This window comes from Lacerta agilis, chromosome 18 (assembly GCF_009819535.1).
Source record: "Lacerta agilis isolate rLacAgi1 chromosome 18, rLacAgi1.pri, whole genome shotgun sequence".
Classification (NCBI taxonomy): domain Eukaryota; kingdom Metazoa; phylum Chordata; class Lepidosauria; order Squamata; family Lacertidae; genus Lacerta; species Lacerta agilis.
Window position 1 is genome coordinate 10,527,800 of NC_046329.1, and position 14,296 is coordinate 10,542,095.

At 47.6% G+C, this 14,296-nt stretch overlaps 1 protein-coding gene across 1 annotated transcript; it reads left to right on the forward strand.

Moving 5' to 3' along the window:
• Positions 1 to 6,105: 6,105 nt before the first annotated feature.
• Positions 6,106 to 10,112, forward strand: LOC117039745 (BICD family-like cargo adapter 2). Its single transcript, XM_033136928.1, has 4 exons — positions 6,106 to 6,587; positions 7,935 to 8,010; positions 8,950 to 9,028; positions 9,920 to 10,112. Exons 1-4 carry the CDS (start codon positions 6,144 to 6,146, stop codon positions 10,110 to 10,112), a joined length of 792 nt encoding a protein of 263 aa, XP_032992819.1. The 5' UTR covers positions 6,106 to 6,143.
• The last annotated feature ends 4,184 nt before the right edge of the window (positions 10,113 to 14,296 follow it).

The following is a 14,296-nucleotide window of genomic DNA, read 5'->3' on the forward strand; positions in this document are numbered from 1 at the left end:
TTCCTCTGGCTCGCCTCTCTTACCTCCTTGCACGGAGGGGGGAGAAGCTCTTGTTTGCCACAGAAAATAAAGATCTTCTTTGCTTTCACGGGATCCCGCCTCCGTCCATTTTCTCTCTCTTTTATTTTATTTAAATTGGTTTTACAGGTTCGTTCACAGAAAAAAAACATTCTTGCAAATACTAGAATTTTACACGAGATCTTTTCGAATCCTAGGACACCCCTCCTCCATAGCTGTCAACGTTCCCCTTTTTTAAAGGGAAATTCCCTTATTCCGAATAGGATTCCTCGCGAGAAAAGGGAAAAGCTATGCCCTCCTCCCCTCCGCGGGTTCTTTAAGTAACTTCTTGAACTGCATACAGAGGTACCTCGGTTCTCAAACTTAATCCGTTCCGGAAGTCCGTTCCAAAACCAAGGCATGCTTCTTTCCCATAGAAAGCAATGCAAAATGGATTAATCTGCCCCAGACTTTTAAAAACAAACCCCTAAAACAGCAATTGAACATGAATTTTACTATCTAACGAGACCATTGATCCATAAAATGAAAGCAATAATCAATGCACTGTACTATAAAGTAAATAAGGCAGTATTGCAGACGATAAAATTTTAAATTAATTTCTTTTCTTTACCTGCACTGGTGACGGTCATTGTTCGGATGGGGGTGGGGCTTTTATCCATTTCAGCAGTTGCGCAATCAATCCATCAGCAGCTGAACTGGGTTCCACACAGTCGCAAAAACAAATGTATATCAACCACGTGTCTGCAATAGTCCAGGAGAGCAATCCTGGAGTCATTCGGACTCTCCTAAATTGATCTCAAATGTTTCTCTGCAAGGAGGAAGGAAACGTTCCGGTGGTCTTTGGACTGTAGGGGGTTACACCTCCCTGTAAATACTGGCAAGTATCTATTAAGCTGAAGAAGTATCTATTATTATTATTATCTATTAATAATAATTATTATTAAGTATCTATTAAGCTGAAGAAGTGTGCATTAATTAATAATTAATAATTAATAAATTAATTATTAATTATTATTATCTATTATTATTAAGTATCTATTAAGCTGAAGAAGTGTGCAAGCACACGAAAGCTCATACCAAGAACAAACTCAGTTGGTCTCTAAGGTGCTACTGGAAAGAATTTTTGATTTTGTTTTGACAATATGCATAAGGGATTCAGGAACTGAGCATTGACCAAGGAATGGCCAGGCTACCCAGAAAAGGCAATTGATTAAGGCATTATTATCAGGTATCCTGGAAGACAGGAGAGAAGCAACACACTCCAATTTCTGCTGGGGACCACCTCCTTCTGTGATGTATGCATTATGTTTTTTGGGTGTGGGCTTGAGCTACAGGGTGGGCAATTTTAAATGTCTATATAGGAGCTTGCACACCAATGTTCGGGGTTCCTCTCCTCCTTCATGCGTGGGGTGAGCGGGGGACCCTGTTGCAAAAGTTTAATAAAGATCAGGCTCAGGATCCACTTTGCTTCTCAATATTCTCCGCTTGGTCTCTGCTATTTTCTCCTACTGACAGAAAACCCACATAAAGATTCCTATATAGGCTTTTGGATAAGGGGAAAAGGAGCAGTTCCCCCCCCCCCTTATAACAGTGCTTTCCAAAAAAAAAAAAAATTGCAGTGGCCTGGTTCAGTTTCGATTCCTCTCAGCCGCTGGATTTCACGAATTCCCGGAATTGGGGGGAGGAGGGAGGAGAGGCTGTTTGGAGCTGCCCAGATTTTGTTGCCGGAGGGAGACAGGAGGAATCTCTCTTTGAGGAATCGAGTCGGAAGCTCTGTTTTCCCACCTTGCCTTCCCCATGGATGCACTGCAGCTGGCCATGCGGACATCCCTGGAAGATCTGAAGGAGAAGATCGAGTGGCTCACGGCCACCAAGCCGTGGAAGAAGACCCATTTCTGGTGTGTGGTGGCCATCGTCCTCTTAAGTCTTCTGTTGGTGGCTATATTCCTTTTGGATCAACCGCAGGCACTTTTGGAGCCGGACATCGAATGCAACCGAGCCCAACTGCTGGCCGAGGTGGCATCCCTCAAGGAACAACTGGGAGCCGTGAGAAAGGAAATGGAGGAAGAGAAAATGGAGAGGTCAGTTCTGTGTCCAGGGCACAGTTCTGTGTCCTGCCCGCAGGCTGTCTGGCCAGAGTGGTGCATGCTCTGGTTATCTCCTGCTTGGACTACTGCCATGCCCTCTCCGTGGGGCTCCCTTTGAAGGTGACCCAGAAACTGCAACTAATCCAGAATGTGGCAGCTAGACTGGGGACTGGGAGCGGCCGCAGAGACCACGTAACCCAGGTCCTGAAGGCCCTACATTAGCCCCCAGGACATTTCCAAGCACGATTCAAAGTGTTGGTGCTGACCTTGAAAGCCCTAAACGGCCCAGTATCCCTGAAGGAGCATCTCCACCCCAGACACCGTGGTTCATCTCCCGAGGGCCTTCTGGCGGTTCCCTCCCTGCGAGAAGCGAGGTTACAGGGAACCAGACAGAGGGCCTTCTCGGTGGTGGCGCCCTCCCATCACATGTCAAGGAAATAAACAACTATCTGACTTTTAGAAGACACCTGAAGGCAGCCCTGTTTCGGGAAGTTTTTAATGTTTTATTGTGTTCTTAATATTCTGTCGGGAGCCGCCCAGAGTGGCTGGGGAAATCCAGACAGATGGGCAGGGTATAAATATATTATTATTATTATTATTATTATTATTATTATTATTATTATTATCATCATCATCATCATCATCATCATCATTGTGTGAGCTCAGAAGAAGAGCCCTGCAGGGTGACGCCCCTGGGGGCTCCATCCCTGGCCCAGTTCCCTGCTTCCAGCGGAGGGAACAGTGGCCTTGCCTTGCCGTTCTTAGCATTTAGAGATGAGACGTCCATTGACGAACCATTTCTTTGTTTCTGCAGAGACAAAAAGGATAAAGAGATCCAGCAGTTGAATGAGAAGCTGAGCGAACGACAGGCATCTTCCGGCGTAGTCCTTTTCGGGGACCCTATCACTTCCTTCCTCCTAGTCATAGCGCCAGGACTCCTCTGCGGTCTCCTGTAGTTCCTCTGGCTCGCCTCTCTTACCTCCTTGCACGGAGGGGGGAGAAGCTCTTGTTTGCCACAGAAAATAAAGATCTTCTTTGCTTTCACGGGATCCCGCCTCCGTCCATTTTCTCTCTCTTTTATTTTATTTAAATTGGTTTTACAGGTTCGTTCACAGAAAAAAACATTCTTGCAAATACTAGAGTTTTACACGAGATCCTTTCGAATCCTAGGACACCCCTCCTTCATCGCTGTCAACTTCCCCCCTTTTTAAAGGGAAATTCCCTTATTCCGAATAGGATTCCTTGCAAGGAAAGGGAAAAGCTATGCCCTCCTCCCCTCCGCGGGTTCTTTAAGTAACTTCTTGAACTGCATACAGAGGTACCTCGGTTCTCAAACTTAATCCGTTCCGGAAGTCCGTTCCAAAACCAAGGCATGCTTCTTTCCCATAGAAAGCAATGCAAAATGGATTAATCTGCCCCAGACTTTTAAAAACAAACCCCTAAAACAGCAATTGAACATGAATTTTACTATCTAACGAGACCATTGATCCAGAAAATGAAAGCAATAATCAATGCACTGTACTATAAAGTAAACAAGGAAGTGTTGCAGAGGATAAAAATTTAAATTAATTTCTTTTCTTTACCTGCACTGGTGACGGTCATTATTCGGATGGGGGGGGGGCGTTTATCCATTTCAGCCGTCGCGCAATCAATCCATCAGCAGCTGAACTGGGTTCCACACACTCTCAAAAATTAATATTAATGGAACTAATAGGCTCACTCATACTTAGCTTTGCTCCACATTTCTGGGCACAAGTCTGGGCTTTCCAGGTCCACATCTGACTGCTTGTTTTTACACCTGGCGCCCCTGAAATCCCACTCTTTACAGCTGAATTGGAGCAAATGGCAATCCATGGAAAACCCAAATTACCACGTTTCTGCAATAGTCCAGGAGAGCAATCCTGGAGCCATTCGGACTCTCCCAAATGGATGTCAAATGTTTCTCTGCAAGGAGGAAGGAAACGCTCCGGTGGTCTTTGGACTGTAGGGGCTTACACACCTCCCTGTAAAATACAGTCTGGCAAGTATCTCTTAAGCTGAACACAATATGCATAATGGATTCAGGAACTGAGTATTGACCATCTCCAAGGAATGGCCAGGCTACCCAGAAAAGGCAATTGATAAGGCATTATTGTCAGGTGATTGAAAGCATAAAACCACAGCGTTGGAATTGACCCTGAGGATCATCCAGTCCAATCCTCTACAATGCAGGAATATGCAGCTGTTTCATATGGCGATCGAACCTGCAACCTTGGTGTTATCAGCACTATGCTCCAACCCAGAGGTTTTTAACCTTTTGGAGTCCACAGCTCCCTTAACCAACTGCATTCTTTCTGCGGCACCCCTGTGGGGCTCAGGAGCCAAGTTATGCCACCCCTAGCCTGCAGAGCTGGCAGCCTCTCACCCTTTTTCGAACCCCCTCCCTTGTGGAGTGTTCCCTCGGCCTCCTCTCCCCTCTCCTTGGGGGTCCTCCGGGCAGCTGCTGGTCTCTGAGCTGCCCCAAAGAGAGGTGTCTCTTCACACTGCCCCCTGGGAAGAGGATGCCCCCAGCCTCAGTGGCCCAAGGGAGACCGGCCTAAGGTGAACTTGAGGCCAGCACCTTACCTTGGGTGGCATTAGAGGGTGCTGCCAGGCCTGCATGGCACAAAGGCTCCCCTTCAGCACCGGGCACTCAGCTCCCAGGCTGGCATGGCAGACAGCAAGCACAGGAAAGTCTGCCTGCCTGCCCGGCCTCCCACTAGTCTGCCCATTCCCAACAGCAAGGGCTGGCGGACTGGCCGGCTGGTCTCCCTCGCCCGCTTGCTTGCTTGCTTGCTTACTCTGAGGCCGCACCCAGAACCCCCTGGCCAGACCCAGAGGCACCATTCGCCCGCGGAGCTTGCAGCCAGGGCTGCTGCAACAAACAGCCGTGCCAGCTTTTGGGAGGCCGAGAGGGCATCAGAGGAGGGAGGGCAGGAAAGAGGGACAGAGGCCAGTGTTGCCCGCGGCACCCCTGACTATCATTCAAGGCACCCCAGGGTGCCACAGCACACTGGTTGAAAACCACTGGTCTAACCAACTTAGCTATCCAGCCGTGAAGAAATATCTATGCCGAGATAACTTTTTAAAGTCACGCCCCTTACACAACAGTTGTCCACTGGACTATCAAATCCCAACATACCCAAATGCCACCTATAGTTAAAATGCAGGCGTGGCCCTTCGGCTGTTTTTGGAATACCAACGGGCCATGCTGGCTATAGCTGATGGGAGTTGCAGTCCAATAACATATGGAACCCAGTCGTGCAATTTGCCTTCGTGTCTTGTTCATGGCCTAACAGCACAATGAATGTTTGTGCAGAGCCACTGAAAGAACAGAGTTGTTTTCGGACCCGGATATTCTGTGTACTCAAACACTCTTTCCTTATTTAAAAAAAAAACACAACAACAACACTTCACTTATTAAATATTTGTGCACTAAAAGAGGCAAGAGCCACAGAGACAAAGTAACAGGAGAGAAACAACATTTCTGCTGGGTTCCACCTCCTTCTGTGATGTATGCATTATGTGTTTTTTTGGGTGGGGGCTTGAGCTACACGGTGGGCAATTTTAAATGTCTATATAGGAGCTTGCACACCAATGTTTGGGGTTCCTCTCCTCCTTCCTGCGTGGGGTGAGCGGGGGACCCTGTTGCAAAAGTTTAATAAAGATCAGGCTCAGGATCCACTTTGCTTCTCAATATTCTCCGCTTGGCCTCTGCTGTTTTCTCCTAGCGACAGAAAACCCACATAAAGATTCTGTATAGGCTTTTGGATAAGGGGGAAAGGAGCAGTTTTGTTTTTTTCTTATAACAGTGCTTTCCAAAAAAATAAATTAAAAAAATGCAGTGGCCTGGTTCAGTTTCGATTCCTCTCAGCCACTGGATTTCACAAATTCCCGGAATTGGAGGGAGGAGGGAGGAGAGGCTGTTTGGAGCTGCCCAGATTTTGTTGCCGGAGGGAGCCAGGAGGAATCTCTCTTTGAGGAATCGAGTCGAAAGCTGTGTCCCACCTTGCCTTCCCCATGGATGAAGTGCAGCTGGCCATGCGCAGATCCCTGGAAGATCTGAAGGAGAAGATCGAGTGGCTCACGGCCACCAAGCCGTGGAAGAAGACCCATTTCTGGTGTGTGGTGGTCATTGTCCTCCAAATTTTTCTGTTGGTGGCTATGTTCCTTTCGGATCAACCGCAGGCGGTTTCAGAGCCGGACATCGAATGCGACCGAGCCCAACTGCTGGCCGAGGTGGCATCTCTCAAGGAACAACTGGGAGCCGTGAGGAAGGAGATGGAGGGAGAGAAAATGGAGAGCGACAGGCAACTGGATGCTGCAAACCGGACCCTGAGGAAGACCAAGCTGGCTTTGGAGAAAGCGACTAAGGCCAGAGATGGTCTGCAGGCCCAGCTGGCGGCCGCCAACCAGAGCTTCGTTGAGACGCAAGAGCGCTGGAAGTCCTGCCAGGCGCAACTGGTAAAAGGGATCTTCGAAGCTGGAAGGGGCTCTAATAATAATAATAATAATAATAATAATAATAATAATAATAATAATAATAATAATATATTTATACCCTGCCCATCTGGCTGGGTTTCCCCAGACACTCTGGGCGGCTCCCGACAGAATATTAAAAACACGATAAAACATTTAAAACTTCCCTAAACAGGGCTGCCTTCAGATGCCTTCTAAAAGTCAGGTAGTTGTTTATTTCCTTGACATCTGAAGGGAGGGCGCCACCACCGAGAAGGCCCTCCACCTGGTTCCCTGTAACCTCACTTCTCCCAGGGAGGGAACCGCCAGAAGGCCCTCGGGAGATGGACCCCGGTGTCCGGGGTGGAGATGCTCCTTCAGGTATTCTGGGCTGTTTAGGGCTTCCAAGGTCAGCACCAATACTTTGAATTGTGCTTGGAAATGTCCTGGGAGCAAATGTAGGTCTTTCAGGACCGGTGTTATGTGGTCTCGGCGGCCGCTCCCAGTCCCCAGTCTAGCTGCCGCATTCTGGATTAGTTGCAGTTTCCGGGTCACCTTCCAAGGCAGCCCCACGTAGAGCACATGGCAGTATTCCAAGCGGGAGATAACCAGAGCATGCACCACTCTGGCCAGACAGTCTGCGGGCAGGGAGGGTCTCATCCTGCGTACCAGATGTAGCCGCCCTGGACACAGAACTGACCTGCGCCTCCATGGACAGCCGGGAGTCCAAAATGACCCCCAGGCAGCGCAACTGGTCCTTTGGGGACACAGTTACCCCATTCAGGACCAGGGAGTCCCCCACACCCACCCACCTCCTGTCCCTCCAAAAACCGTCCTTCTGTCTTGTCAGGATTCAACCTAGGTGTGGGAGAAGTACTGTAAAAGGGATTCTCTACAATCTGTCATGAGGTGGGTCGAAGGGGCTGTGTCTCTTGCTCATTCTTACCTTAAAATTATGTTGTTGTTGTTGTTAAAAATAATAATAATAATAATAATAATAATAATAATAATAATAATAAGTAGTAGTAGTAGTAGTAGTAGTAGTAGTAGTAGTAGTAGTATATTGCCTGAAACCTGCAGGTATAGAGGTGGCCCAATGTAGGGTTGCAATATTTTTAAAAGTGAAAATCCAGAGGGGTTTTTTTTTGGGGGGGGGGACGACACTTTTTGAACTTTTTTTTTGCAAATTCACCTTTAAAAAAACAAACCACTTATTATTTTAATTTGCATAAAAAGGGGGGAGGGAAGTGTCATTGCCATTCATCCGGGTTTCCCCAAACATTTTGACGCGTACCAGAAATCCCCCCCCCCCGGCGCGATTTTCAAGTTATTTTTTTCTCTCTCCTGCTATAGGACAGCACGAAAGGAAAAACCACGTCTCTGGAGAAGGAACGGAACAGTCTAAAGCAGGAGAACCAGAGGCTCCGAGGTGAGAAGCGAGCAGAGTGAATCATGGAATTGTAGAGTTGGAAGGGGCACCCCGGCGGTCATCTAGCCCAACCCCTGCAATGCAGGGATCTCGGCCAAAGCAGCCGCGACCGATGGCCTGGGGAGAGTTCCGGGGGCCAGACAGAGAGGCCAAGGGGGCCGCATTTGTCCCACAGGCCTGGTGTCCCCCATTCCTGGCCTCGGGGTCGTGCGGGGAGAGAGGGAAAAGAATCCGGGTGGAATCGGCGGTGGGAAATCCGAAGGGCGTTTGCTTTCTACAACATGGTTGTAGTAGTAGAGTCCTTTAAGTTCCTGGGCTCTATAATTTCTCATAACTTAAATTGGTCAAGCAACATCACTAGTATTATTAAAAAGTTCCACCAGAGGCTGTATTTCCTGCGTCAACTAAGGAAATTTAAATTGTCCCAGGAAGTGTTGATCCAATTCTACAGAGGCATCATTGAAACTGTTCTCTGTAATTCTATAACAGCTTGGTACGGTACAGCCTCCAAGAGAGACAAGAAAAGGCTCCAACGAGCTGTAAGAATTGCAGAAAGGGTAATTGGTGTTAGCTTGCCTTCAATAGAGACAATTTATGCTACCCGAGTTAGGAAGAGAGCAGACAGAATTGTAGCAGATCCTTTACATCCCGGTCATCATCTGCTCGATTTACTTCCATCTGGACATCGCTACAGGACTTCATATACAAAATCGGCCAGGCACAAGAATAGTTTTTTTTCCCTTGTGCCATTAAATTGTTAAATTTGTAGTTGTATAGCTGAAGGGGAGGTAAATTATGGGCGGGGTTTCTTTGCTTCTTTGTATTGTGAGAGGAACAGTGTCTGTATGTTTACATTGCAATGTAGCCGAAACAAATTCCAAGTATGTTGGAAGATGTACTTGGCCAATAATAATAAATTATTCCTATTCTTTTTCAAAGGGGAAATTGACGGCCTTAGGCAGCAGCTGTCCAGTCGGGAAAGAGAGTTGGAGAATGAAAGGTGGAATAACCAGCAACGGTAAGAGCGCCTGGGGTGAGTTCCTATTTGTTTTTGCATTTCCTGGCGGGTCGGGTCGAAGTTTCGTACAACCCAGCATCCCGGAACCCTAAACGGAGTACAGTGGTCCCTTGGTATTCAAAACAACTTGGAACCCAAACACTGCAAACCCAGAAGTGTGTGTCCCGGTTTGCGAACTTTTTTTTCAGAAGCCAAACGCTGAGGTCTGCCTGTTTCTGCCATTTATTTTGCATTTTTGTTTTCACGGCTCTCTTTCGTTTCATTTCTGTGACTGTGTGGAACCCAGCTCAGCTACTGACGGATGGATGGATCGTGTGACTGCAGCACATTGATTATTGCTTTCGTTTTATGGATCAATGGTCCCGTTAGATAGCAAAATCCGTGTTAAATGGCTGTTTTGGGGGGTTGTTTTTAAAAGTCCGGCACGGATCGATCCCTTTTGCATGACTTTCCACCTCATGACAGATTGTAGAGAATCCCTTTTACAGGACTTCTCCCACACCTAGGTTGAATCCTGACAAGACAGAAGGACTGTTTTGGGGGGACAGGAAGAGGGCAGGTGTGGGGGACTCCCTGGTCCTGAATGGGGTAACTGTGCCCCCAAAGGACCAGATGCACAGCCTGGGAGTCATTTTGGATTCCCAGCCGTCCATGGAGGTGCAGGTCAGTTCTGTGTCCAGGGCAGCTCCATCTGGGACCCAGGATGAGGCCCTCCCTGCCCGCAGACTGTCTGGCCAGAGTGGTGCATGCTCTGGTTATCTCCCGCTTGGACTACTGCCATGCGCTCTGTTGAGTAAGCACGCATTGCCCCATAGGCAGCAATCGACCCCGATCGTCTCCGCTGCTAATATTCCCCCCCCCCCCAGCTCACCAACCCCTTTGCCTCTCCAGGGTCCAAAACTGGATGCCGGCGGAACAGCGGAACTACCAGCAGCAGGAAGTTGCCTTTGACATAACCAAGAGCCCCTGGCTCGAAATTGCTGCGATTCTCCTCCTCCTCTTCCTGATCTACAGGTTCTGCCTATGCCAGTACGATTTGGCGGCGTGGCTTTTTACGGGACACGGTTGCTGTGTTGCAGCGTAAAAAAAAAAAAAAAAAGCGACTCCTTTCGGAAACGAAGCACCGCCCGGACCCCCTCCCCCGGGGGAAAAAACATTGTGCAAAGTTTTGTTTGCAGAACTCTTCAGAAAGAAGAACGCAAGCTTTAAAAATGTCAAGACTGGGAACCATATGGGAAAAGCCCCCTGTGTCATTGCAGAAATAAGGAATGGTTATGGTAAATAAAACAAGATAGAGGGTTATTATGCCAGCGACTTGAAAGGGTTAATTAGCTAACCTGTATCTATTTACCTGAATGTATTGTTAGTCCAGAAGTATAAAAGTGCCTCTGTTAAGCTTTTCTTTATGAAACCTCTCTGTAAAGCGGTGGACTTTGAGTTTGCATTGCACTTCTTTCTGGCAAGCTATGACTAAGAGTCTGGAGATAACACAGAGAGTAACTGTCCTTGCACAGAGAGGAATTGTCTAGGTCACAGATAGGGTGGCCTTGCTGGAGTGCGCATGAACCAACTCAGGGCTAAATGTCCTTTTGCCTTATACGTACAACAGGAAATGTTCCTTATATGGACAAGAGGAAGATTTCTGGGGTGGGAAGATGAGCCAGAGAACTGTCTATAAGAACTGTCTGAAAATTGACTTTATTTTTTTGCACTTGCTTGCCTGTCTGAACACCGCAGGTACCTCTGCATGCAGAAAATAAATCTTTCTCTCTCTCTGAAGCCAGCAGCCTCGGGTGTCTTTCCTGCTTCCATGTTTTCTCACCGGGCACAACTGTGGGAACCCGTAGGGGTGAATAAGGCTCGAGAGAGGGGACTGTCGATATCGGGATTGGAAAATTGTGAAGTAACAATAGCAGAAAGAGGAAGGGTGGACATTTAGCTCTTGAAATCCAGAAACGTGGGAAGCACCGTTGGAATTAATTAATTCGGACCATATAATTGGCTGCATTGTTTTTTTTTGTTTTCAAATGTGGAAAGATTTGGTTTGCTTTGTTATTAATATGAATGTTTTTAATAGGGGGTCTCCTAACCACTCCCAGCACCCTTAAGAAACTACAGTTCCCAGAATTATTTAACATTTAGATATGTATCTCCATCACTCAGCATACAATCCTTTTAACGCCTCGTTTTAGTTTTGTGGCCAATTTTAGCTCAGGAGCCTGGAAGGACAAGGAATGGCTCTCCCCCTCCCCGGCCCCCTAGTCTTTCTGTCGATTTTAACGATGGTGGGCATCTCAGCTTCTTGATAGTGTCTCCTGCTCCTCATACCAGGAGCACCATGGCAAATGTGAGCCCCAGAGGTGTCAGGTCACCATAGGGAGTGATTCCACTGCTGGCCGGCAGCCTCCTTTGCTGCTGCTGAAGACCTGCGATGAGTTCCTCCTGGTGTCTGCTGCGATGGAGAAAGGCAGGAAGCAAGAAATCAGCTCATGGAAGAAAGCGTCGCAGGGCAGACCTCTCCAAGGTGAAGGTAAAGGGACCCCTGACCGTTAGGTCCAGTCGCGGATGACTCCGCGGTTGCGGCTCTCATCTCGCTTTACTGGCCGAGGGATCCGGCGTCCAGCTTCCGGGTCATGTGGCCAGCATGACTAAGCCGCTTCTGGCGAACCAGAGCAGCGCACGGAAATGCCGTTTACCTTCCCACCGGAGCGGTACCTATTTATCTACTTGCACTTTGACGTGCTTTTGAACTGCTAGGTGGGCAGGAGCAGGGACCGAGCGACGGGAGCTCACCCCATCATTGCAGGGATTCGAACTACAAGCGTTCTCTCTCTTTAAATTAAATTAAATTTCAAGGATTTTTTTTAAAAAAATCCACACATTTTCGATGAAAATAGGGATGTCCTATTCCAACATTTCTCCTGTGTAAATAGAGGCATCCTAAAGAAAAGATGGGGGACGCGGTTGGCACTGTGGGTTAAACCACGGAGCCTAGGGCTTGCCGATCAGAAGGTCGGCGGTTCGAATCCCCGCAATGACGGGGTGAGCTCCCATTGCTCGGTCCCTGCTCCTGCCAACCTAGCAGTTCGAAAGCACGTCAAAAGTGCAAGGAGATAAATAGGGACCGCTCACCAACCCGTCCCCAACAGCACCTTCCCCATGAATTGGACGTGGATCTCACTTACATTACATCTCGAAGCATCTGTGTCCAGTTTTTCAGGAGCGTGACCTCATCTGGGAAATGGGAAAAAGAGGACGGTTTTCATCCCCCCAAAACGCAGGGGCCTGGGTAGTAAAACACCCATTTTTCATGGCAAAGACTTCGCCGTTTGAATGGTGATGCCCATCAACTTTCAAGTAAGCAACAAAATTTTTATTGCGGGGCCAAAAGATGATAGATAGATAGATGACAGATAGATACATAGATAGATGAGAGAGAGATTTAGATAGATGATAGACATGGGGGAGAGAGAGGTACATACATACACACATACATGATAGATAGATACATCGATCATTTGATTGATTGATTGATAGATAGATAGATAGATAGATAGACAGATAAATAAATAGATAGATTATAGATAGATGATAGATATGAGAGAGAGAGAGAGAGAAATACATGATCAATAGATACATTGATAGATACATCGATAGATAGATAGATAGATAGATAGATAGATAGATAGATAGATAGATAGAAAGAAAAAATAGATATAGATAGCAAGCACTTGGGGAGGTTGCCGGTGAGGGGTGTGGTTTAAGAAAGGGGTGTGGCCTGGGGAGAGGCCCCCGAGGGCCACGTGGAGAGTTCTAGGGGGCCGCAGAGCCTGAGTTCCCAGTTCTGCCCTCCGCTCCTCGCCACCCTCCAGCCCCAAACCACCTCCTTCTCTTAGGATCTTCCCGAACCTTTTGGACACCCCCCGATTCTCACCTTCCAGTCCTTTAATTTCCAATTCCTTGAGGTGCAAGCGGGTCCTGATCCGGGTCATTTCGGAGCTCAGGCTGGAGGCGTTGGCTTCTAGGGCTCTCTGCCCCGAGACATCAACAATGAGAAAAAGAAGGATTTCCTTTCACTTAATCAGTAGCAAATGAGAGATAAAATACTGTAGGTGGGAACCAGGAGAGGAACCAGCTTCCCAAAAGAGCCCCTTTACTGCAAACGTCTTTTTAAAATAATAATAATAATAATAATAATAATAATAATAATACCATTTTATTTAAGAAAACATTTTCAGGATTCAGCGCGCCTTGGTTTTGGAACGCTTTGGTTTTGGAACGGACTTCCGGAACGGATTAAGTTCGGGAACCAAAGTACCACTGTTTGTGGGATCCCTAAATCGACAGCCAAAAATGAATATATTCAAGCTGGAAGGTGGGCAGGGGTGGGCGACTGAGATGATCGAGGGTCTGGAAACCTGATGAGGAACGGTCGAAGGGGCTGGGGATGTTCAGCCTGGAAAAGAGGAGACTGAGAGGAGATAGGAGAGGTGTCCTCCAATATCTCACACGGAAGAGGGAGCCAGCTTGTTTTCTCCTGCTCCGGAGGGTAGCACTCGAACCCGTGACTCCAAGTGACAAGGAAGCAGATTCAGACTCAACATCAGGAAAAAACTTTCTGAGGGTTAGAGCCGTTCGGCCGTGGGGTGGAAAGCGGTGGGCTGTCCTTCCTTGGTGGCCTTTAAGCAGAGGTATGTCATGGATGCTTTAGCCGAGATTCCTGCATTGCTAGGGGGTTGGATTGGATGACCCTCAGGGGTCCCTCAAAACTCTACGATTCTATGGTTTCAGAAGCAACGTTTTCCGTGCACTCGCCCGTAATTAAATCGCTTAAAATTAACTGTAAAATCAGACGTGGGGGGGCTTAAAATGCCTTTAAAAAGTCTTCCCCCCCCCCCCAGTGCCGGAAATTCAACAGGAAGAGGGCCTGTTTGAACTCCCTGCAGGCTAAGATCAGAAATACACCCTTCCTGTACAACTCCCAACAATAGGTGTAAATGTTCTCTCTCCGTGCGTTTTAATTCCCAGATTTATGCTTAATTTTAACTGATTCTGCAACGCCAGACCCTATTTTCCAGGGACAGTCCCCGATTTAGTGAAGGCGTCCCGGATTCTGATTTGACCCCGGAATGTCCCGCTTTCCCTTAGGACAGCTGTATTTCCATCGCAGAAATGTTGGAGGGGATGGAGTTATCTGACCCCTGAGCCATTTGAAGGCAACCCTGTATAGGGAAGGTTTTTTTTAAAAAAGAATGTTTATTGTTTTAT

Excerpts from the sequence above, each read along its gene's own strand:
- LOC117039745 (XM_033136928.1), top strand. The coding sequence starts at position 6,144 with ATGGATGAAGTGCAGCTGGCCATGCGCAGATCCCTGGAAGATCTGAAG. Across the intron at positions 8,011-8,949 it reads GGAGAACCAGAGGCTCCGAG|GGGAAATTGACGGCCTTAGG; the intron begins GTGAGAAGCGAG and ends TCTTTTTCAAAG. Across the intron at positions 9,029-9,919 it reads AGGTGGAATAACCAGCAACG|GGTCCAAAACTGGATGCCGG; the intron begins GTAAGAGCGCCT and ends TTGCCTCTCCAG.